This window comes from Schistocerca serialis, chromosome 4 (genome assembly GCF_023864345.2).
Source record: "Schistocerca serialis cubense isolate TAMUIC-IGC-003099 chromosome 4, iqSchSeri2.2, whole genome shotgun sequence".
Classification (NCBI taxonomy): Eukaryota; Metazoa; Arthropoda; class Insecta; order Orthoptera; family Acrididae; genus Schistocerca; species Schistocerca serialis.
Genome location: NC_064641.1, coordinates 812,297,777 through 812,323,457, shown reverse-complemented (window position 1 = coordinate 812,323,457; position 25,681 = coordinate 812,297,777). Strand labels below are relative to the sequence as shown.

At 43.5% G+C, this 25,681-nt stretch overlaps 1 protein-coding gene across 1 annotated transcript in view; it reads left to right on the top strand.

The window, feature by feature from the left end:
- The window catches only part of LOC126474790 (solute carrier family 22 member 13-like), a 100,374-nt gene that overhangs the window by 37,721 nt on the left and 36,972 nt on the right, over positions 1 to 25,681 (top strand). Inside the window, exons 3-4 of the mRNA XM_050102265.1 lie at positions 11,345 to 11,559; positions 20,333 to 20,520. Of these exons, the coding sequence (XP_049958222.1) occupies positions 11,345 to 11,559; positions 20,333 to 20,520 (403 nt within the window). The remainder of the gene's footprint in view (positions 1 to 11,344; positions 11,560 to 20,332; positions 20,521 to 25,681) is intronic.

Genomic DNA, 25,681 nt, shown 5'->3' with positions numbered 1-25,681 from the left:
GCATCTCTGCTGCCTTTACCTTACCTGAAGTCAAACTGATGGTCATTTAACCAACCTTAAGTTTTCTTCTCTATCCTTCTGTGTATTATTTTTGTTAGCATCTTGGGTGCATGAGGTGTTAAGCTGATAGAGCGATAATTGTGGCTCTTGTCAGCTCTTGCAGTATCGAGAATGTGGGTATGATGTTTTCCATAAGTCAGAAGGTATGTCGCCAGTGTCATACATTCTACATACCTACGTGAAAAATTGTTTTGTTGCCATTTTACCCAATGATTTTAGAAATTCTCACGGAATACTATCTATCCCTTCTGTCTTATTTGATCGTAAATCCTCCCATCTCTTTTAAATTCTGATTCCAATACTGGATCCTCTATCTCTTCTAAATCGAATTCTGGTTCTTCTTCTATCACATCACAAAAATCTTCCCCATCACAGAGACCTTCAATGTACTTTTTCCACCCATGCCCTCTCACCTTTGCAATCAACAGTGGAATTCCCGTAGCAATCTTAACGTTAGCACCCTTCCTTTTAATTTCACCGATATTTGTTTGGCCTTTGCTATATGCTTTTCTGTATGCTCAGTCACATCTCTCATATAGTCATTTCGCTTGGATTCCCTGCACTTCCTTCTTTTTTCATTCCTCAGCGACTTGTATTCCTGAATTCCTGAATTTCCCTGAACAATTCTTTACTTTCTTCTTTCATCGACCAAGTGAATATTTCTTCCAATACCCATGATTTTTTCGCAGTTACCTTGTTTGCACATATGTTATCCTTTCCAACTTCTGTGATAGTAGATTTAGAGATGTTCATTCCTCTTCAACTGCACTGACTGCTGAACAGTTCCTTATTGATGTATCTATATCCTTAGCTAACTTAAGGCGTATCTCGTCAGTGTTTAGTCCTTCTGTATCCCACTTCCTTGCGTACTGATTCTTCCTGACTAATCAATCAAACTTCAGCCTACTCTTCGTCACTACTATATTGTGATCTGAGTCTATATCAACACCTGGGTACTCCATACCATACAGTATCTGATATCGGAATCTCTGTCTGACCATGATGTTGGGTTTTGCTGATTGGGGGAAGAGACGGAACACCGAGGTCATCGGTCTCATCGGATTAGGGAAGGAAGTCGGCCGTGCCCTTACAAAGGAAGTCATTTGCCTGGAGCGATTTAGGGAAATCACTGAAAAACTAAATCAGGATGGCCGGACGAGAGATTGAACCGTCGTCCTCCCGAATGCGAGTCCAGTGTTGACCATGATGTAATCTATCTGAAATCTAACAGAATCACCCGGCTTCTCCCATGCATAACACCTTTTCTTAAGGATGTTGAACACAGTATTCACTATTACGAGTAGCAATATATTACAGAACTCAATTAGTCTTTCTCCTCCCTCATTCCTTGTCTCATGCCCATATTCTCCTGTAACGTTTTCTTCTACTCCTTCCCCTACAAATGCATTCCAGTCTCCCATGACTATTAGATTTTCATCTCTCTTTACAAACTGTATTACCGTTTCAGTATCCGCATACACTTTATCCATCTCTTCATCTTCAGATAGCGACGTCGCCATGTATACCTGAACTATCGTTGTCGGTATTGGTTTGCTGTCTATTCTGATAAGAACAACCCTATAACTGAATTGTTCACAGTAACACTCTCTCTGTCCTACCTTCCTATTCATAACGAACCCTACTCTCGTTATACCATTTTCTGCTGCTGTCCATATTACCCTATACTCATCTGACCAGAAATCCTTGTCATCTTCCCACGTCACTTCACTGACCGCTACAATGTCTAGATTAAGCATTTCCATTTGCCTTTTCAGATCTTCTAGCTTCCCTAACATGTTCAAACTTCCGACGCTCCACACCCCGTCTCGTATCCTTTCGTTGGTTATTCAATATTTTCTCATGGTCACCTCTCCCTTGGAAGTCACCACCCGGAGGTCCGAATGAGGGACTGTTCTGGAGTCGTTTGCCAATGGAGGTATCATCAGTACACTTTTTTCAATTACAGGCCTCATGGCCTCTGGATACACGCTATATGTCTTTAAGGCAGTGGTTTCAATACCTGTTTACGTCGTCATGCCGTTGATCATTGATGACTCTTCTACCCTGTAGGTGTAGTTTCCGATAGCACGGAGAAGATAGTTCCCCTAAACCTGTGTATGCTCCACCGTCCTCTTTGGGAAAACCATTAGCAGAATGAGGATGAGTTCATATGCCGGGAGTCTTCAGTCGCCAGTGCTGATTATTAATCAAAATTTAAGGGGTGGTGGTTGTCGAACGCGGAATACAGGGCATTTTGACGACTAATCAAAGACGCTATTCCCTTGTCGACCCAAATAATTTTAGTTTTGTCTTTAAGGCTTTTGGCGAGGGGCAATACATACATACCAAAAAACGTTTTACATTACCTCGGTTCCGAGAGTTCCGGAACTTGTATAGAGAATTGGAACAGAGATCAACATAAACATCATTTTCGCCCTTTTTATTGCTCATGAAAACCACACAGTGCATGTTGTACCACAATACAGCTACACCTTCAGAGGTGGTGGTCCACATTGCTGTACACACCGGCACCTCTAATACCCAGTAGCACGTCCTCTTGCATTGATGCTTGCCTGTATCCATTGTGGCATACTATCCACAAGTTCAGCAAGGCACTTTTGGTCCAGATTGTCCCATTCCTCAACGTCGATTCGGCGTAGATCCCTCAGAGTGGTTGGTGGGTCACGTCGTTCATAAACAGCCCTTTTCAATCTATTCTATTCATGTTCCATTTGGTTCATGTCTGGAGATCACGCTGGCCACTCTAGTCGAGTGATGTCGTACTCCTGAAGGAAGTCATTCACAAGATGTGCGCGGAGGGTGGTGGGGGTGAGTGGGGGGGGGGCGAACTGTCCTCCATGAAGACGAATGCCTCGCCAATATGCTTCCGATATCGGTCGGAGGATGGCATTGAAGTATCGTACAACCGTTCGGCGCCTCGCATGACCACCAGCGGCGTGCGTCGACCCCACATAGTGCCACACCAAAACAGCAGAGAACCTCCACCTTGCTGCGTTCGCTGGACGGTGTGTCTAAGACGTTCAGCCTGACCAGGATGCCTCCAAACACGTCTCCGACGATTGTTTGGTTGAAGGCATATGCGATACTCTTCGGTGAGGAAACATAATGCCAATACTGAGCTGTCCATTCGGCATGATGTTGGGCCAATCTGTACCGCGCTGCATGGTGTCTTGGTTGCAAAGATTGACCTCGCCATGGACGTCGGAAGTGACGTTGCGTGTCATACAGCTTATTGAGCACAGTTTGAGTCGTAACACGACGTCCTGTGCTGCACGAAAAGCATTATTCAATATGGTGGCGTTGCTGTCAGGGTTCTTCCGAGCCATAATCCGTAGGTAGCGGTCAACCACTGTAGATGTAGCGCTTGGGCGGCCAGAGCGAGGCATGTCATCGACAGTTCCTATCTCTCTCTATCTCTAGTATTTTGCTCATTAGGTAGTAATGGGACATGGGTTGTACGCCTTGATTGGTAGCAGAGCGTGGTTTCGATCCACGGACCTCTGGGTTATGGGCCCAGCACTGTTCCACACAGTGATACCGCCCGCTAAACCCGCTGGGCAGAACAGGTAATAGGATTGTGGAAAGGGCCAAGGATTGAGGTCAGTTTCTGCTTCTAATTGTAATTTATTGTAATTCAATAAGCTTTACAACCAAAACGGCACATAGCCGAATCTTTGCCGAATGCAACTCTTTTACGGCTGAAGACCTCCAAAAACAAATCTTAACAAGATAAAAATCTAGTTAAGATAGCAATAAAATAATTCAAAACACAACATACGCTAAATGCAATACAAATGGTTAAGGGCCACAATTAAATTCCAAAACTTCAGAAAATATTACCATGGACCCTTAAGGCAGAAGACCGCAATATTTAAGCGTGAAAGATAAATTTAAAAATTAATTTTGCAAAATTTTAAGAAAACAAACAGATAACCATAAGCCTAAAATTTAAAATAGCTGACAACAGATAATTGAACACCGGTGGCACTCACAAGGCTTCCAGGGAGGTCGGTCTGCCCCCGTTCACTTAGGTGAGACAGATGGTCAGCCCAACTATACTTGATGCGTCGGAACCAACCCAGGGGAAGGCCACAGACCGGCCGACACGAGTTGCTTCCCGTCAATCAGTACATGAGAACTCAAACCGGCAATATTACAAACGTGAAAATCCACAATGGAGTATGTATTAGCTGTCGATATTACACACCATGTTGGACAGCGACAACAGGTGACGAAAGAACGCTGCCTGAAATTACTTTAGTGGCCAGGGCAGGTAACGGGAACACCAATGGCCTCTAGGCAGAGAATTCCGCTGGTACACTTGAATTTTAAAGACGGTAATAGTTACCTTGCCTCAGAAGAACACTGCCAGAATTTACGTCAGTGCCCATGGCAGGTAACCAGTACACTAACGGCCACAAGACAGAATATTCGACTGGTGCACTTAAATCATAGTCGACCAGAATAGTTAATTGCACCGCATGGCGGCTAAATCTCAGCAGTAGAACCATTCAGTATTGCTCACTGAAAAACCTCCCCAACAGTAAACCACCGAAGCGAACCACCACAACATGAATAGACGTGGCTTGGGTAATTGAAACCACTACTCAACATTGACGTCCTGGGTCGGTGAACCATGAGGCTCGTAGAGATCGGACAGCTCGACACACGCTCTGACACTGCGCTAGGACTGCCAACGGCCCCAGGCGGCTGCATCGCGCGGAAATAAATTCCCTCGTTCGCAACAACCGACCGACTCCACTCAGAATGCCGACAACATTTAAAATCGTTGATAGTAGACATAACGCCAACTACACACACAACCTGACAAACACTTGCACGAAGAGCTGAACGATACACAACAGTAATTAAGACGATCCACCAAGGCCGTGGCACGGCTCAAGTGGTGTGTGGCGGCAATGGTCGGGCGAGCCATGTCGATGTAGAGCTCACTGCTGCTCCAACCCGACTGCACTAGTGCCGCATTACAACTCCCCGACTGGCAGGTTCGGACTGGGCTCCCGACGCGTCCCCAACCGACTGGCAGACCCGAACTCGCGACGAACTCCCCTACGACAGCAAAGAGCGGGAAGTCATAGCAGGCAAGCACAGATACCGCGAGAGAGGATATATCGGTACGCACTGCTAACGCCGCTGACGGTCAGGCAAAGCAACAACGCAGTGACCGGGATATTTAAATAAACGCAGTGAGGTGGAAGTACGTTAGAAACAGGGTGTAAAATGCATAATTGGAGGGAACACGAGCCACGTTCGGCTCTATGCACTTATTATTATTTATTCCACGATTTGGCTCTTTAATTTTACAAGAGAATCATCATAAACTCTACAATTTATGTGTCAAGCTACAGTAGTTGACTGTTAAATTACAGAGCGAAATTGCCCAATAAAACATATTCAGTTCGGTTCGTGCCTGTCCTGAAAAACTTTATTTAAAGCGTTTCTGTTTACTGTGAAGGCAATGCCGGCTATGGATAAGAGTGTACGTACCGTGTGTTCAAAATTAATGAAGTATGGCCTGGAATATGGAGAGAGCGTTAAAACTAATACAGCTTTATTATGAACTGTCACGTAAACTGGCCCTACGAACAGTTATTATCAAAAGAAATGGAAAATATTGAACGCTTTGAGGGGAGCAAGTGATCTGTAAGAAAGAAATACACTCATGGAAATTGAAATAAAATCACCGTGAATTCATTGTCCCAGGAAGGGGAAACTTTATTGACACATTCCTGGGGTCAGATACATCACATGATCACACTGACAGACCCACAGGCACATAGACACAGGCAACAGAGCATGCACAATGTCGGCACTAGTACAGTGTATATCCACCTTTCGCAGCAATGCAGGCTGCTATTCTCCCATGGAGACGATCGTACAGATGCTGGATGTAGTCCTGTGGAACGGCTTGCCATGCCATTTCCACCTGGCCCTGAGTTGGACCAGCGTTCGTGCTGGACGTGCAGACCGCGTGAGACGACGCTTTATCCAGTCCCAAACATGCTCAATGGGGGACAGATCCGGAGATCTTGCTGGCCAGGGTAGTTGACTTACACCTTCTAGAGCACGTTGGGTGGCACGGGATACATGCGGACGTGCATTGTCCTGTTGGAACAGCAAGTTCCCTTGCCGGTCTAGGAATGGTAGAACGATGGGTTCGATGACGGTTTGGATGTACCGTGCACTATTCAGTGTCCCCTCGACGATCACCAGTGGTGTACGGCCAGTATAGGAGATCGCTCCCCACACCATGATGCCGGGTGTTGGCCCTGTGTGCCTCGGTCGTATGCAGTCCTGATTGTGGCGCTCACCTGCACGGCGCCAAACACGCATACGACCATCATTGGCACCAAGGCAGAAGCGACTCTCATCGCTGAAGACGACACGTCTCCATTCGTCCCTCCATTCACGCCTGTCGCGACACCACTGGAGGCGGGCTGCACGATGTTGGGGCGTGAGCGGAAGACGGCCTAACGGTGTGCGGGACCGTAGCCCAGCTTCATGGAGACGGTTGCGAATGGTCCTCGCCGATACCCCAGGATCAACAGTGTCCCTAATTTGCTGGGAAGTGGCGGTGCGGTCCCCTACGGCACTGCGTAGGATTCTACAGTCTTGGCGTGCATCCGTGCGTCGCTGCGGTCCGGTCCCAGGTCGACGGGCACGTGCACCTTCCGCCGACCACTGGCGACAACATCGATGTGCTGTGGAGACCTCACGTCCCACGTGTTGAGCAATTCGGCGGTACGTCCACCCGGCCTCCCGCATGCCCACTATACGCCCTCGCTCAAAGTCCGTCAACTGCACATACGGTTCACGTCCACGCTGTCGCGGCATGCTACCAGAGTTAAAGACTGGGATGGAAATCCGTATGCCACGGTAAACTGGCTGACACTGACGGCGGCGGTGCACAAATGCTGCGCAGCTAGCGCCATTCGACGGCCAACACCGCGGTTCCTTGTGTGTCCTTGTGTGTCCGCTGTGATCATTGCTTGTACAGCCCTCTCGCAGTGTCCGGAGCAAGTATGGTGGGTCTGACGCACCGGTGTCAATGTGTTCTTTTTTCCATTTCCAGGAGTGTATATAGGACGTTAAAAAGAACATTCTGTTTTTATTGACTTTTTTTTTTTTGCCTTGAACGACAAAGAGAAAGAAACAAAACTTGGTGTGGCCATTAACGTTTGTGCACCAGGTGCATCTCTCCTAAAACAGGTGTCACTTTTGGAAATTTTAGGATCTAGACAATCCTATCACAAATCGAAATCTGTAGCTTCCCGCCGGAAAAAAAGTTATGAAATGGCCCAATTACGAATCGGCGTTCAGGTAGACATTAATTTTGACCCACCACACTGCTCCCTACTTTTTAAAAGAGAGTTCGTCCACCAGTGTCGTTTCTTCTGGTGATCATCTTCTTGCAGTAAAATAAATGCCGCGCATGCAACGACTGCTATAGCTTAGTATTCCCTCATAACACCGGCAGGTGAAATTGAATTTAAAACGCTGCTTTGTAACATTAACAAAACGGGAGCTATGTCGACAAGTTATCAGAGCCATCTGCGATTCCACACGGCTGAATCCTTGACCCCAAGACATTGATTTGGTGAGGATGAGAAGCCGAAGGCCAATCCACAAGCAATTAACATTCTGCAGAATCCTGGCTCTGTCGTTTGTTGGCCTTCACTGGCCTCGAGTGTACGCACCATAAAGTAACGTTGTGTGTTTTTGGGAATGTCATGATCTGATGGTAACAGATTATGCTCATAAGGGGCACACCATCACAAGTGCGTACTATGGAAATCTCGTGGCAGGTTTGTTGCAGACTGTCAAGACATAGTTGCGCGGTTTGCTGTCTCAGCAGTTTTTGCTCTCAGACAACGCCATAGCTCGTTCTACATAAGACACAGTTGCATATGCTGGGAATGAAGAATAGACACTGGAAAATAAATAGGAATACAGTGAGGTGAGTTACGGTAAAACGAAATGTACATATAGAGGTGGCGGTAGCATCGCGTATACAAGGTATAAAAGTGCTGTGCATTTCTTGATGTGTCATTTGTAGTACTCACGTGATTCATATGCAAAGCTTTCCGACGGAATTACACTCGCACGACCGGAGTTAACAGACTCTGAACATGGAATGGTAGTTGGAGCTAGACGCATGGGACATAACATTTCGAATCACATATCAGAAATTGCTAGGGAATTCAATATTCCGTGGTCTCCATTGTCAAGAGTGTGTCGAGAATTTCAAATTTCATGCACTGTCTCTCACCACCTGCAATGCAATGGCTGACGATGTTCACCTTGATGTGTTGGTAAATGTGCCAACACCTTGTAGATAGAGGAGGCCGAAATGGAAGCTATCTAACGCAGACGGGCGTGAATTCTGGAACAGGATAAGTATTGAATGCTAATAAGAAAAGTATGCAGCTCCTCGAATACTTAACTTTTATCCTTGTTGTGAATACAGCATTCCGGATGAGACATTTCATATGACAACTATCAAACTATGTAAGGCTAATGGCGCCTTGCTAGGTCGTAGCCATGGACTTAGCTGAAGGCTATTCTAACTGTCTCTCGGCAAATGAGAGAAAGGCTTCGTCAGTGTAGTCGCTAGCAAAGTCGTCGTACAACTGGGGCGAGTGCTAGTCCGTATCTCTAGACCTGCCTTGTGGTGGCGCTCGGTCTGCGATCACACAGTGGCGACACGCGGGTCCGACATGTACTAAATGGATCGCGGGCGATTTAAGCTACCACCTAGCAAGTGTGGTGTCTGGCGGTGACACCACACACCTATCGTCAGAGAGCAGCAGCGTTTGCGCAGAGCTGTCACTGGTATAGGGGAAGCAAAACTGTGTGGAAGAAACACGGAAACCGATCTGGGACGTGGAACGAACTTATTCGTTAGGTGAGTTTGGCGAAATCTATCGTTAATAGGCTATGGCAGCATACGACTGTCAAGAGTGCCTTTGCTAACACCACCACATCACCTGCAGCGCCTTTCCTGGGCTTGTGACCTTGTCAGTTGGACCCAAGTCGACTAGAAAATCGTAGCCTGGTCAGATGAGTCCCGATTTCGGTTCGTAGGAGCTGATGATAGGGCTCGAGTTTGACGCAGAGCCCACGAAGCCACTGACCCAGTATGTCAACAAGGCCTTGCGCAACCTGCTGGTGGCTTCATAATGCTGAGGGCTCTGTTTACATGAGATTTACTGAATCCTCTCGTCCAAGTGAACCTATCATTTCCCGTAAATGATTAAGTTTGGGTACTTGCACAGCATCTGCTGCTATTCATGGACTTCATGTTCCCAAACAACGATGGAGTTTTCTACTCATCCTTGTCACCGGTCATAAATTGCTCGTGATTGGTTTGAACAAGATTCTGGATAATTAGAGCAAATTATATTTCCACCCAGATCACTCGACATGAATCGCATCGAACATTGTGGGACATAATATGGAGGTGACGTTGTGCACAAAATCCTGCACCGAGAACATCTTTGCAATTATGGACGGCTATAATGACAACATTGCTCAAAATTTCTGCGTGGGATTTCCAACGAGCTGACACGTTGAACTGCTGCCCTACGTCGGGGAAAGGAAGTCTAACACATTATTAGGAGGTATCTCGTGACTTTTATCACCCCTGTGTAAAATAATAATGATATTTTAGAGATGAGAATTACATCTATCTTCACTGGTACTAAGAAAATTAAGGTGAGTTGGAGCGCCCTATCTTGACAATGTTAAATTTAGTGACTTGGCTTCCCTGCATTTCAGGAACCACTGTAGCCACTGAATTTAAACATTTACAGGAAGTTAAACAGTATGTTCTGAGTCTACTGAACTACAACAATTGCATTTCAGCCACTGCATTCGGAAATTACACGGTTAAAATTTTGTATACTTTTTTGTACGTTATTGTAAATAATTTTAATTATATGTAATATTAAGTTCTTCTTTTAGTTCAGTATACTCAGTATATATATGACGCCCTGAAAATTTGAGTACTATAGTCGAAGTGGTTTCTGACATTTAGGGAAAAATGCAACAGAGAATGTAAATTTTGGGGAATGGCTTCTAAAGTTTCCAAAGACTGTAATTCGCTTAATATATACTTAATTATTTTATTTTCAGTCACTCAGAAGCACCATGCGCAATACTGCACATCTCCTCTTGATCTTTTTCCAAGTTTTTTCTTCTTTCTGTACACCTTAGTGGCCAACTGTACGGCATTCTCTGCGTTACCAAAGCGAACCAGATCTCTGGTGCAGTTTGCTCCAGGATTAACTCCCATATGCTGTAGCACTTTCACAGTACCACTGTTGCCATCATTAAAAGCAAATAACAGCATCAGTGACCCTCATTCCTATAAAACCATATTTTGGTAAACGAGTACATATAAAATTCTTGAACGAATCATTGGAATTTTGAGTCTTACCATGCAGTCAATTCTTCAGTAATTGAGGTTATGCCAGGTCTCTGTAAATAGGTTTTATGATATTCTTGACTGCTGATGTGATGGAATGTTTTTTGCTGTATGAACTGTCTGAGTACTGGGCATTGCCATAATTGTGCCATGAAACAGGTCTAGGGGGGCAAAGGTGGTGTACTGGTTTTTCATCAGTTGACAGTCTGTGGAGGTAGGTAGCCCATACTGCCTGCTTCATTTTCAACAAATCCTCAGTATTATGTCTAATGGCCACCCAATAATACAGCTGTAGTTCATCAGTCACTTTGTTTGTCAGCCTGCCTCTTATGGTTTTACCATCAGAAAGTTTCTTGTCTCTCAAACTTTGTTTCAGCTTCCTAAACCTGGTGCCCATCCTCTTCTGGTTATGACCTTTATAAATCAATAATCTTCTACATAAAAAATTACCAATTTTATTAGATCTTGAAGTGATGCAGGTAAAAACTGTAACATTATCAACCGGTGTAGATTATATTTAAATAAAATAAAATACTTCCCATGTGAGTTTATAAGTGATATATATCATCATTTTATTCAGAAAATAGCTAATTTTATAATGAGATAAATGTCCGAAAATGAGAAACAAAAATTCTGGTCAAACTCTCCATCATCTTCTTATCTTTAGTGTAAAAGACAGTCAAGTACACACAAGTGACCCAGAAAATTTTTTACACAATTCAAACTGTCCACATGATAGCTGGATATGAAAGTTATGACCCGGAGAGCATGCAGATGACTTACTTTTTACCTCAAACTATTTACTGCTTCGAGCAGATCTGCGCACGTACTGACGCGGTTCTCGCTGGTGTTGCTGGCTGGTGGTGTGGGCATTAATCCCTTCCTGACGGTGGTGGCGCAGGGCGCGGTCCAGCTGCCCTCTGTGTGCGCCGTCCACGTGTGTGCGGCGCGCTTCGGCCGCCGCTGGACCGCTGTGGGCTGCGCTCTGCTGGCAGGGGTCACCTGCGCAGCCACCTTCTGTGTGCTGAGGGGTAAGCCGTGTTATTGTTGTGGTCTCCAGTCCTGAAACTTGTTTGATGCAGCTCTCTACGCTACTCTATCCTGTGCAAGCTTCTTCATCTCCCAGTACCTGCTGCAACCCACATCCTTGTGAATCTGCTTAATGTATTCATCTCTTGGTCTCCTTGAACGATTTTTACTCTCCACGCTGCCATCCAATACCAAATTGGTGATCCCTTGATGTCTGAGAACATGTCCTACCAACCGAGCCCTTCTTCTAGTCAAGTAAAATTTCCTCTGGATGCTCTGTTCTGTAGTGCAGTATTTCTCTCACGGTGTATGACATTCTGCGTTCCCTTCCTGTCACTTGGCTGTTCTTGAGTAACCGTTGAAGCCACTCATTAGCGTCTCATAATACCGTACTTAATTTAAAATAACTTAATCTTATTCAATACGATATGTTGATAACTGCGATTCTGTTAGTCCTGGTCCTGGTGTCAAAAAGCGCCTGTGCAGAAACCTGTAACCAACACAAATTCAAGGTAAGAATTCAGTGCAAAGCAGCGTCTTATTCGTTGCACCCCACACTGCTTTCGGAATGTATCCATCACTGAATTTTTGCTCTCATTAATGAAAGTGATATAGATGAAATTGATTGACTGTACCACAATCAGGCCAGTAGGAAAAGCTCAAATATCGGATGGTAGTAGATATATGTTGTTCACTAAATGTTAACATGTCAGTCTACATTTTCACTAAAATAAAATGAAGCCGTACTTATAATCCGATTTCCTGTACTGATACAGACATCAGTGTGGAAAGAAAGTGACGAAATGAATACCTTCTGACATTTCGGTCTGAGCATGAGTTAGAACTCAAGTTATATTTTATTAACTAAGCAAATATCCCAGTTATGTCTTCATTTCAAAATGTATTGAAATTTCACATATTTTGGTGACACTCTGGCACATCCTATGTAATAACAATGGTATTCTACAATGATGTTTAGTCTTGTAGTTGTGGCACAGAAAATGGTAGCTGTGAAAAGTGGCTAAGGTTTGTGTGGGAGTAGTTGCTCAACAAATTTTTAAACATAATTCAACAAATCTGAGAGGATGGGAAAAATTGATGTACAAGAAAGATGACCAGATCCCAGACCAAAAAATAAACCTACAATAATCGTGCCTGTATGCAGGTCCACAGAAACGATAAATTATCTGAAATGAAACCTTGCCCATTGTTCCAAACGTTAAACCTACAACAGACAAAGTTTTCCTCTGAGATAATAAATTCAAATGAACTTAATATATAACATAACATTCTAACTGCGTGAAGTTCTTGCTCCTTAGGAAGATGTAACTTTACAATAACACAGAACACTGACAGCAATAAGCTACTCTCCCACTAAAAGAAGTGTAAATAATGAAAAACAAAGCAAAATAATTGAGTAGACAGTAGAACCCCAAACTAATATAAATTCTACTGATCAAAAATAGACAATAGATATGAGACGATTAGACCAGATGGAAACAGCCTCCTCTTATACTGACAAAAGGACCATATAACTCGGAGCTGTAATTCAAATAAGGCCTGCTATTATGTATCCGGAAATAAATCAGTTGCGCACAATCGACAAAAGTAAAGTACGCTCTGGGGCATAGTTTGCCTAGATTCTTTTACTGGATCTTATTTCCGATAACAGTAATAGGCATTGCAGTGGTCCCATTTTAATGACAATAGAACAGTGACACACAAACACTGAAACAGAACCAGACACAGTCGTCAGCACCTCGAATTTTTTCCAAGCCCATCCAGTATACCACTCTTCTCGTGCAACACTGATAAAGAGCTCATGCCACATTTCACTTCTGCTTATACCTCGTCAGCACGACCTTCCTTGGTGCCAAAGCAGGAGTTGATGCCCCGCGTTTTAATAAATGTCAGCTGACTGTGGCCTAGTTATTTCTTTTTCACTTTATTCGCTATTTTCTTTTAGTCTGCTATTTACATAAAAGAACAGACTGCCGGCCGGTGTGGCCGTGCGGTTAAAGGCGCTTCAGTCTGGAACCGCGTGACCGCTGCGGTCGCAGGTTCTAATCCTGCCTCGGGCATGGATGTGTGTGATGTCCTTAGGTTATTTGGGTTTAATTATTTCTAAGTTCTAGGCGACTGATGACCTCAGAAGTTAAGTCACATAGTGCTCAGAGCCATTTGAACCAGAACAGACTGAATGCTGCACATGAATTGGTGTGAATGTATCATTGTTGTTGTTGTTGTGGTCTTCAGTCCTGAGACTGTTTGATGCAGCTCTCCATGCTACTCTATCCTGTGCAAGTTTCTTCATCTCCCAGTACTTACTGCAACCTACATCCTTCTGAATCTGCTTAGTGTATTCATCTCTTGGTCTCCCTCTACGATTTTTGCCCCTTGATGCCTCAGAACATGTCCTACCAACCGATCCCTTCTTCTGGTCAAGTTGTGCCACAAACTTCTCTTCTCCCCAGTCCTATTCAATACTTCCTCATTAGTTATGTGATCTATCCATCTAATCTTCAGCATTCTTCTGTAGCACCACATTTCGAAAGCTTCTATTCTCTTCTTGTCCAAACTATCTATCGTCCATGTTTCACTTCCATACATGGCTACACTCCATACAAATGCTTTCAGGAATGACTTCCTGACACTTAAATCTATACTCGATGTTAACAAATTTCTCTTCTTCAGAAACGCTTTCCTTGCCATTGCCAGTCTACATTTTATATCCTCTCTATTTCGACCATCATAAGTTATTTTGTTCCCCAAATTGCAAAACTCATTTACTACTTTAAGCGTCTCATTTCCTAATCTAATTCCCTCAGCATCCCCCGATTTCATTCGACTACATTCCATTATCCTAGTTTTGCTTTTGTTGATGTTCATCTAATATCCTCCTTTCAAGACACTGTCCATTCCGTTCAACTGTTCTTCCAAGTCCTTTGCTGTCTCTGACAGAATTACAATGTCATCGGCGAACCTCAAAGTTTTTATTTCTTCTCCATGGATTTTAATACCTACTCCGAATTTTTCTTTTGTTTCCTTTACTGCTTGCTCAATATACAGATTGAATAATATCGGGGTGAGGCTACAACCCTGTATTACTCCCTTCCCAACCACTGCTTCCCTTTCATGTCCCTCGACTCTTATAACTGCCATCTGGTTTCTGTACAAATTGTAAATAGCCTTTCGCTCCCTGTATTTTACCCCTGCCACCTTTAGAATGTATCATCTAAGATTTAATTAGTTTCAGATGTCTTAGTAGTAACTAAACGTTCTGGTATTTAAGATGGAAAAAATCTACATAGAATATCTACATAATGAAATGTCATAAAAAAACCAAGAGAAATGAAAAGCTCTACACGCTACCATTTGGCTATCTGGCGCACAACTATCTGCTTTTCCGGAATCCTGAAGTTATTGGCTAGTGGTCCATTACACTGTTCTGGACTACAGTACTAAACAACACTACACTACACTACTGTATCTTGTATCACAATGTAGCTGGATCTCTGTCTAAATGTTTAGCCCCAGGCGCACTGAGAGTTAGCTCAGGATTCAACGCTGCAATACTGCATTGCCACATAAGGCGCAGTGATGTGGAGATGTTTGTCATGGCCTCACGAAGTTCTTCCTCTACATGGCTCATTCCCTCACTGCTTCCAGAGACTTGTTTTAGCTGAATGTTCCAACGTGGCGCGTCTCGTTGTCATAAAGTATACTCTGTTCTTGGTTGCCTCCCTGCCATGTTCACTTATAGATCAGAAGCTAATATTTTATATGTCTCCAAGTTCAGCTTGGGCCACATTTCCTCATTCTTTATTATATTACAGACCTGCTGTATTAGTTTGTAACATCTTGTGTAATAGCACTTTCCCAGCGGCCGTTTGCTTCACATACACAAGTGTGTATGGTGTGCTGTCGTATTTTTGTTAAGTAGCTGGGATAACGACCATGACCCTACAGGAAGTGTATAGCGCTCTTTGTCGGAGGGAAGTCTGTCATTCTTGTTCTATCTTTTATGTTACTCTGCGGTGAGCGTTGGCTTCTCAACAGAGTAGTCCTGTCTGGATATCGATGGTCGCCCGTGGCTTAGTCTTCCGACCAGAGACGCTGGACTGAGAGTCTTTGACTGTAAGGCTACCTAAGCGCATGCTGCGTGTCGATGCTCTCGATGACATTGGCACCACGACCCCCGGGCACTGGTACCGCTATCCTGCTCTTCTGACCATCCTTGAGGAATCTGATTCTGACCATGGCTAATGATAGCCCGGTTAAGTACACTAATGAGTGTCAGTCTTCACACGACCACACGGCATGTGTCGACCATCACACACGACTCGCCAGCCGTTGTGGCCGAGCGGTTCTAGGCGCTTCAGTCCAGAGCCGCGCTGCTGCTTCGGTCGTAGGTTCGAATCCAGCCTCGGCCATAGATGTGTGTGATGTCCTTAGGTTAGTTAGGTACTAGTAGTTCTAAGGCTATGAGACTGGTGACCTCAGATGTTAAGTCCCATAGTGTTTGGAGCCATTTGAATTTTAAATACACACCACTAATATCGGTACCAAATGTAGCTGTGTTTCCTACTGCCTGCATCTTGAACTTTAGCCGTCAAAGGATGTTAGGGGACTTCAAGTCACACCACCACACCTTGAACATGCACTCCAATTATGTCCTTGCCATGGCATTATTGTAGCATAAAACGATTTTACCTTTGCACCAAGACAGCAAGACCGAGATCCAGCGGTGACGCAGTACTTCAACATATCACAAAAAGAAGGTAATTCTCGAGGCCTTCAAGTTTGATTCCGCTGTGATGCGAAGATACTACGGAACGTGGCACGTCACGCGCCTGCTGGCAGAGAGAGAGATAAAGAGAGAGAGAGAGAGAGAGAGAGAGAGAGCGCACGGTGCAGTGAGGGGCGTGTTGTCCGCTGTGATTGTCCGAAGCCGGCCTGGTCGCACAGTACGACCCTGATGAGAGCCCTGGTGTCTGAGTGACCAATTTCACCTCGTGTTCACAAACAGTGAAGACCGTTTATTAGTTTTGTGGGTTTGGTGGCCAAACGGCTGTTTAGAGTATTAGGGTGCTCCACAGACTGGTTACAGAAGAAGTACGAGTACAGTTCCGCTATTGTATACTATTCTGGGACCGGATTGCACTGCTGAGTGTATATGTTACGGAACAGCTGGTTGGTCTAAGTAAACTGGAAGTGCGGTGTGGCTAGGCCATCCCGTCGGGTAAACCGTTTGCCTCGTAAAAGTCTTTCTAGTTGACACCCCTTCGGCGACTTGCGTGTCGATTGGGATGAATTGATGATAAGGACAACATAACACCAAGTCCCTGAACAGAAAAAATCTCCGACCCTGCTGAGAATCGAACTCGGGCCGATTGGTATTGCATTCCGCAGCGCTGACCACTCAGCGATTAGGGGCGGACCTTGGTCTAAGTGATTTGATGTTAATAATTTTCCACGTTTTACTGTTCTAGTTTCTTTTACCCGTTAAGAAAAGTCGTAACTTCAGTTGGCTGTAATTTAGCGCGGTGTTCATATATAAAGAACTGCCGTGTGCTGTTGTTCCTGTTTGCTGTACTTTACGTATCTTGTGCTTCAAAGGGAGTTTTTGTTTACTCAGGCATTATGTAAAGATTGGCTGTGTGGATGATCACTCATTAGTTTACAATTCTAGTACGGTTAAGTGGGCTGTGCCTGTTGCTTCTCGTATACCAAAGATATGTTAGTCCACTAACTGTCGACATACTGAGTGCGTGTGGAATACATGTAACTGGTTCGAACTGTTTGCGTTGCTACTGTTGCTGGATTCTTTCATAAAGTCAAGTGGTCTTGCTCTTTTATTGGTCAAATAGTTACTTCTTAGTTGCAGTGTGTGGAATCATTTTGATTGTTAGTTTGTTGAGTTAGTATGAGAGGAAGCAATCATCTATTGGTTTAATTTACAAACAGTTAAACTAAAGGTGAAAATTAAATGTGTTCATGTCACTTAATGCCAAGGATGATTCAAATACCTGTATTTGCTTTTCATTGCAATATTTCTGTGTGTGTGTGGGGGGGGGGGGGGGGATGGCGGGGAAGTAGGTTTACTTATGTTTCTTCCGTTATTGAACATCTTAACTAAACGCTAAGACTCGTTGTATATGAATGGTGCTAGTAGGTTTATGTTACAGGTATCGTAAGTTATACTAAGCAGAAGCACTAGGAGCCGGACTGTTGTAACAAGGAAGACAGGCTAGTGCACTTAAGGACCTACCATTTCTAAAACTAATACGAATATTGTGGCGCATAAACCCTTTACGCGTTCCCCCCCACCCACCAAAATTGTAAATGGACTCGTAAAAATTTTATCTTTTGTTAAACTGATGGTCTTGATTAGTTTCTTGAGCCAGCTGTTTGTAAATCGTGAGCTGAAATTATTCTTTTTATGGGGAAAATGTCATACTTGAAAATTCTTGGGATTCTTTGTACATATATTTTATTGTCAGTATTATTCTACTTTCAGCAGTCGAAGTTATAAAATAGGAAATGTCTCTTAATGCTTGTTACCAGAGTTCTTTATAGTTTTCTGAACTGTCCCCCCAGTTTTCAAGTGTTTAAAAGTTTTCACGAGACAAACAATAAACGTGTTTTTAAGGTAGGTTTATAAAGTGGCTTGGCACCTTACCATACCCCTTCCGCTGTTACCATTTGAGTTAGGAAGGCACAAGTAGTTTCTCATCCGTGTGTCTGCCCTATACCTGATTCCTCGCCATTCTCTATTAATGTGTGCTTTCATTGCCATCTTAGATACGGCTCTTGTGCCCAGTATTTCCTGTATCTTATCACTGAAATTGTGTAGCTCTCTTCCTTAGTTCTAGGTCCAGATGTGGCAAACCTAACATCACAAGCAACGCCTTAGTTAGTATTGTTCTACATCAGCCTGTGAGGGGTAAACGGCCCCATTGCATGGCCCCTGAGGTCTGCGCAATTCATGCTATTAGAGATCTTTTGCCAATCTACGTTAACGATCGCGTGTACAAAATACTTTGCTACATACTTAAGCAAATCAATAAGTACCCACAACTCTTGATGCTGCAATACTGTCATCTACACCACCTTGATTTATGCGACCGACGAGTGAGGCAAATCTGAAGTCCTGGCGTACGAGAAATAGCTTTAAAAACTGCTTCTATACGTTTTGCAACAAACCACAATTCTCTGTATCTTAAAGATCCCAAGCTATAATTTCTTGAAAGGATAGCGAACATTTACTGACACTGGTTTTTACATTCCATTGCTCCAACTTTCCTCTCTCTCTCCCTCTCTTTTTTTATGTATTCTTCGTCTGAAAACATATGCTCTGTTTCATCTTTCTTTACTATCTATAACACTTGTGAACACGTCTCCATTTCTGAATACATGTTAATGCATAGCGGTTTCTTCAGTATCCTAGTGAATGCTATTTAATATTGCCTCTTGTAGGAGGTGTTCCTGACTAATTCAGCTACCTACACAAAGTCTTCCGGTACAATGGCTTCAAAAGTCATCAGAAAAATTAAATGATATCACAGTGAGAATCCTCATAAGACTACAGAGGAGGACAACGATAATGAGATTGACTTTTTAAAGTCCTGCGGCTCTGAGACGAGTAAGACAAGCGATCTGCTGGGAAGACACAAAGTAAAATCGATCTCCAGACTACTGTCAAAAATTCCGCAATAAGTGAGACCAGTAATAGATGCAGCAGTTCACATAGCCACTAAGTTATACAAAACGCCTTATGAGTGTGCCCAGTTTTACGTTTTACAAACATTTCGCATTGTAGAACAACACGATACAGGTTTTATTGCAAATGGAACCCCCAAAAATTCTGTTTAATTGAGTATGCTCTTGTAAATGGTCAGCAGATCAAACGTAACGAATCTTCTATCATGGCTTACTCTAATGGCCGCTGGAACAGTGTAAATAAGAAACCCACAGAAGTAAAAATCACTACACGCTCAGTAGGGAAGGAGGGACGCAATCAGTAGTGACAGAGGGCTACAGCTCTGTGCTGAGTGTGATACAGCGATCGTCAAGTTGAACCGGGCGCATCCAACGAAGAGTCAGCTTGTACCAATATACAGAGATTACGTGGGCAGCAATGACGCTACAACCGGCAGGTGGAGTGGGTAAGGGGGTACCAGAAGCCAATTAGCAGTCATTTCACTTGTCAGTGGCTAAGGAGTACTCGATCGAACGTTCGTGGTATGTAAACGCGGTTGGAAAGCGGAGAATATTTTAAGCACTGTTATCTCAGCGGGACTCTGCATTCTTATCCAACATGATATACGTTCGTCAGACACTTGTGGTGGTCCTGTACGGCGGTTTACATGTATGGAAACATTGTCTATGCGATACTGAAGATACATAGCAAACAGCCCGACCTTTTGATGCTTTAATTCATGTCCAGTATTTCATATAGTATGAACAACGCGTCTCGCACCAATTGTAATCCCATAGTCAAAGGTAGGTTAACTAACGTGATCACTACACACCCATCTGTAACAGGCTGAGCCTATGGTCATATCATACGCAACATTCGTATGTCATAAACGGTAAATACGCAAATCGGACAGCCCTTCACATAACGTTTGGCCGCTAAGTTGACAGAACGTGCAGTAACGTATGAGGTACAGAGAGCGTGTGCGTGTTCGTGTGCGTGTGCGTGTGCGTGTATGTGTGCCCTTCTCTCATTAACCATTTCTCGTAGCTGCTGTGATGCATGTTTTGATTCAGCTGGCATCATTGGACTGGCCATCACGGTGATGGTGGTAGTAACGCAGTTCTTCACGACGGGCACAATCGCCATGGCCAACCTACAGAGTGTTGAGGTGCACCCCACGTGTCTGCGACAGATCGCTGCCTGTGTCGAGTGGACCGCAGCTGGGGTCGTCATGTCTGGTTTGCCATACGTGGCCCTCATGGTAAGTGAAGCGAAACGAGCGTGGCATCTATACCCCTATTTTCAATGTCTGTTACATGAGTGACCTCCAAATGTTGTCAGTTGTCAATAGCCTAGCAACACAGACAGCAGGAGAAAAGTGGTTCGCAGAGGAAAGGACAGTAAAGAAAAGGAAATGAGAGTAATAACAACACAAACGTTTCAACCATAGAATATTGGATCAGGTTTTCCTGAGCAACTATTTCACGAACACCATGCTTACTGCATATCAATCTCATTTTTAAAGAACTCGCATACTTCTCTTCTCACACTTGTAGCATACTTATAGGTTTTCGACCTACCTGCTACAGTGGTAGTCAGTTGCCACAGGAACGTATCAACAAGAATGACGAAACAGTGGATCATAAGACGCTACGGGAATTCGACGGAAATATCTCAGCCACGAAAGCTTATTTCTTGTGCCTACCAAGCCTCTATGCCCTCTCCATTACTACACTGCCAACAATCCGGCCGCTGTTTTCTAGAGATATCAGAAAACACGTGCGTTCCTCCAATAACAGGTCAAGATTAAATGAAAGGCCCATATCACCTACGTTTCATCACCACAGAATCTTAGGTAAATTAAATGTAATATATATATATATATATATATATATATATATATATATATATATATATATATATATATATGATGCCAGATATTCGCTCTCACCATTCCGCCTATCTTACCACTGCCGCAGTTCTTTAGGGGAACCTCTTCATTATATCGTGACCTGGTAGAGAAACAATGACGAGTTTATAATAAAGACCATAACGCATACGATCTAACGCGGTGCACCAACCTGGAAGGAACATACATTAGAGCAAGAAGCCATCGAACTGTTTCTTAGGCAGTAGGAAATGTTCTCAGTACCCTCGCAGCTTTAATTCTAGGACATCGCCCGCTGTTTCGGTGATATCCACCACTGAGTTCGTCAAAAAGCCACTGACTGTCAGAGAAGTACTTGAGCTACTATGACATTACTGATGTATTCTTGTTCACTACAAACAACGATTACATGTGATCCAACGACGTCAAACGCTGGGGCTTAGTTTCCATCAAGGTGTATGCTTGGAAACTTTGTGAATATTCGGTATAAGGTTGGCTCCGTCACAAAGTAACAGCATGTCGTTTGAAATGCCCTTAAACTCTGTATGTGCATTCCACTGGTAAGATCAGCGGAACACTGAAAATATCGGCAATATGCGCTGCTTGACTTGTTTGGAAACAAACTTGTTCCGTTTACTCATACTAGATGATATTAGGAACAGAAACGCCCACTTCACATTTCGTCCGTAACCTCTCATTCAGTATTGTTCAGTTCTGTCACGGGTTTGTTTTTCTGGTGGAATTGGCTTCAGATTAACAGTCATGCACATGAGTATGGATAGGTTTACTAATTAAGAGTTTGCCAGTGAGTACTTCCAGAATTACGTCAAACAACACAATGGAAGAGCGGAACCATGACGCTATGCTGAACTTTCCCAGCAGCTATGGAGTCACGTCATAGTATTTTCCCGTTACTTTAAGAGTTTCATTATAACTTGTGCGTTGATGTACGACCGACTGTGTATTATAGGCTTAATCTTTGTTGTGCAGATATTTGCACAGGAACAAAGGAAAGGAAGATAACAAACTGATGAAATAATAGTTTCATTCTCACTCTGCAGTTAGCCGCCGGAGACTACGGTACCCATATAAGAGAACACTGTAAAATAGTAGTGAACAACGTCAGAAAATTTGGCTGTGTGATTCGGGGCATACTCCAATACAGCCTCTTCGTAGTAAGTACCCGTTTCAACGCACTGCTCAATGCTAACCCATTCACGTTGTTCATACACGCCGGCATTTCCTCAGAATCACTGACGATAAAATCTCAACAGTTTTAACCATGGGATACTAACCGTGTAGGCTCTGGCGTGATCTTGGGTTTATTCGTATGGCTGCATTTTGGAACACAGCGGATTTCTATATGCAACGGAAAGAAAATCAGCCCTCGGTCATTATTTTTAACAAACTAACCTGGTTTCGACATTGCTAGGAATGTCATCCTCAGAATTTAAAACAAAGAATGGTCTATATTCTGTAACATGGTCACAGAATTACGACTAAAAATGTATGATAGAGTATAAGTACGGAATCGTCGTGAAAGACTGGCGGTACTTATATGTCATTTATAAAATAATAAATATGCCAAAAGGGCATTAGTCATAAAGATATATAAGATAATGAAAACTGTGATGGTGAGCCACTAAGGGCTGGTGCAAGTACTGCCAGTCTTTCAACGCGATTCCGTACTTATACTCTATCATACATTTTTAGTCGTAATTCTGTGATCATGTTACAGAATATAGACCATTCTTTGTTTTAAATTCTGAGGAAGACACTCCTAGCATTGTCGAAACCAGGTTAATTTGTTAAAAATAGTGACCGAGGGATGATTTTTTTTCAATTGTAACTATTCACGATCTCTGAACGTGCAGCCATGTACAAGAGTTTGGATTTCTTTATTTGGTGCACCGTTATCATGTTCTTTGCAGCGGAGGACGAGGAGGAGATTATTGTTTAACGTCCCGTTGACAACGGGGCCATTAGAGACGGAGAACAAACTCGGATTAGGGAAGGAAATCGGCAGTGCCCTTTCAAAGGAAGCATCCCAGCATTTACCTTAAGCGATTTAGGGAGACCATGGAAAACCTAAATCTGGATGACCGGACGCGGCTTTGAACCATCGTCATCCCGAATGCGAGGTGAGTGTGCTAACGATTGCGCTACCCCTCTCGGTTCATTGCAGCATTATTTAGAGCTAAAACGATCTTCTTTTTCTCTTCTTCCTCAGTTGAAGGAGGTAGCTTACAGCCTGTTTTGTCTGCACAAGAACTACCCTAGCGGACATCTTCGTATATCTTTCCTTTAGTTACTGGTCCATTACATATCTGAGTATGTTGTATGCTCCATTCTTTGTACACGCTTCAGCCATTTTGTTATCTCGTATTATATTTTTTCATCCAAGCAAAATATATGTCATTGTTTCCTTATTTGAAAATCCCTTACTTGCTCTCTCACAGAACATCCTCTCACTTTCCTTGAAAATTTCTCTTAAGCTGAATGTATCCTTACTTGTTCTTTCTTAGTTAATGTCCAGCTCTCACTCCCGTATGTGAGCATAGGTATTGCTAATATTTTTTAGAATCTTGTCTCTGTGGCTTCGCTGCATATGGGCAAATGTGCTATGAATAGTGCAACATATCACTTCAGTTTTCAGTTTTGTTTAAGTTATTGTAGTTATCATTATCATATTCATGAATTATATAATAGCAGAATAACTAAAATTGAGATACCTGTTCAACTTATTTTCCATTTAGCATTATGTTAGAAAGTACTGGGCATTTTTCTGTAAAATCTGCCACCTTGCTTATATTTTGCGAAATTTCCGATGTACAGAGTTTGCGTATTAAGTCAAGGCGGTTTAGAGCAAATTGAAAAGTATCACCTAACTTTCGCAGAATTATTTGGTCATGGGCAAAGAGTACAGTATTTGAATGTGTGCCTTAAAAATTAATTTCATTTCTCACAAAACTTCTTGGTTCCATTGCCTAATAGAGTCGTCAAGGTATATATAAAATAAGGTGGGTGAGAGATTGCACCCATCTCGTACTAATATTTTAACCACTGTTGGTCTGTTCTCTCTTTGCCTGTAATAATTAAAATTTCTTTATTGAAGGAGAACATTTTCGTCACCTAGCACAACTTCTTCTTTCCATTATATTCTATAGTACATGCCTCTTCACTTTGCTCACAATCTACAAATACAAACCAAATTACTCTCTGTGTACAGAAATATTGTAGCCGCAGCAAGATAGTCCTTTTGCTCACCTAGTAACAGGGCGTCAGCTATTATTGTCGGTATATTATTAATTATTTTTGCATATAATTCACAGCTAGTCTTCAGGTGACTTCTACAGTTTTCACAAGCATACACTATGCGACCTAAGGTATCGGGACACCTGGCTGAAAATGACTTACAAATTCGTGGCGCCCTCCATCGGTAATGCTGGAATTCAATATGGTGTTGGCCCACCCTTAGCCATGATGACAGTTTCCACTCCCGCAAGCATACGTTCAATCAGGTGCTCGAATGTTTTTTGGGGAATGGCAGGCAATTCTCCATGGACTGCAACACTGAGGAGAGGTATCGATGTCGGTCGGTGAGGCCTGGCACGAATTCGGCGTTCCAAAACATCCCAAAGGGGTTCTATAGGATACAGGTCAGGACTCTGTGCAGGCCAGTCCATTACAGTGACGTTATTGTCATATAACCTCTCCACCATAGGCAGTGCATTATGAACGGGTGTTCGATCGTGTTGAAAGATACAATCGCCATCCCCGAATTGCTCGTCAACAGTGGGAAGCAAGAACGTGCTTAAAACATCCATGTAGGCCTGTGCTGTGATAGTGCCACGCAAAACAACAACGGGTGCAAGCCCCCTACAAGAAAAACACGACCACACCATAAGACCACCACCTAAAAATTTTACTATGGCACTACACATGCTAGCAGATGACGTTGACCGGGCATTCGCCCTACCCATACCCTGACATCGGATCGCCACATTGTGTGCCGTGATTCGTCACTCCACACAACGCTTGTGCACTGTTCAGTCCTCCAATGTTTGCGTTCCTTACAGCAAGTGAGGCATCGTTTGACATTCACCAGCGTGATGTGTGGCTTATGAGCAGGACAATGAGATCCAAGTTTTCTCACCTCCCACCTAACTGTCATAGAACTTACAGTGGATCCTGATGCAGTTTGGGATTAGTGTGTGATGGTCTGGATAGATGTCTGTCCATTACAAATTACGACCCTTTGGGAACTGTCGGCGGTCTCTGTCAGTCAACAGACGACGTCTGCCTGTACGCTTTCGTGCTGTACGTGTTCCTTCACGTTTCCACTTCACAATCGCGTCTCCAACAGTGGACCTAGGGACTTTTTGGGAGTGTGGAAATCTCGCGTACAGAAGTATGACACATGTGACACTCAATCACCTGACCACGTCCGAAGTCCGTAATATCCGCGGAGCGCCTCTTTCTACCATCTCTCGATGCCTATGGAATACTGAGGTCGTATGGAGTTCCTGGTAGT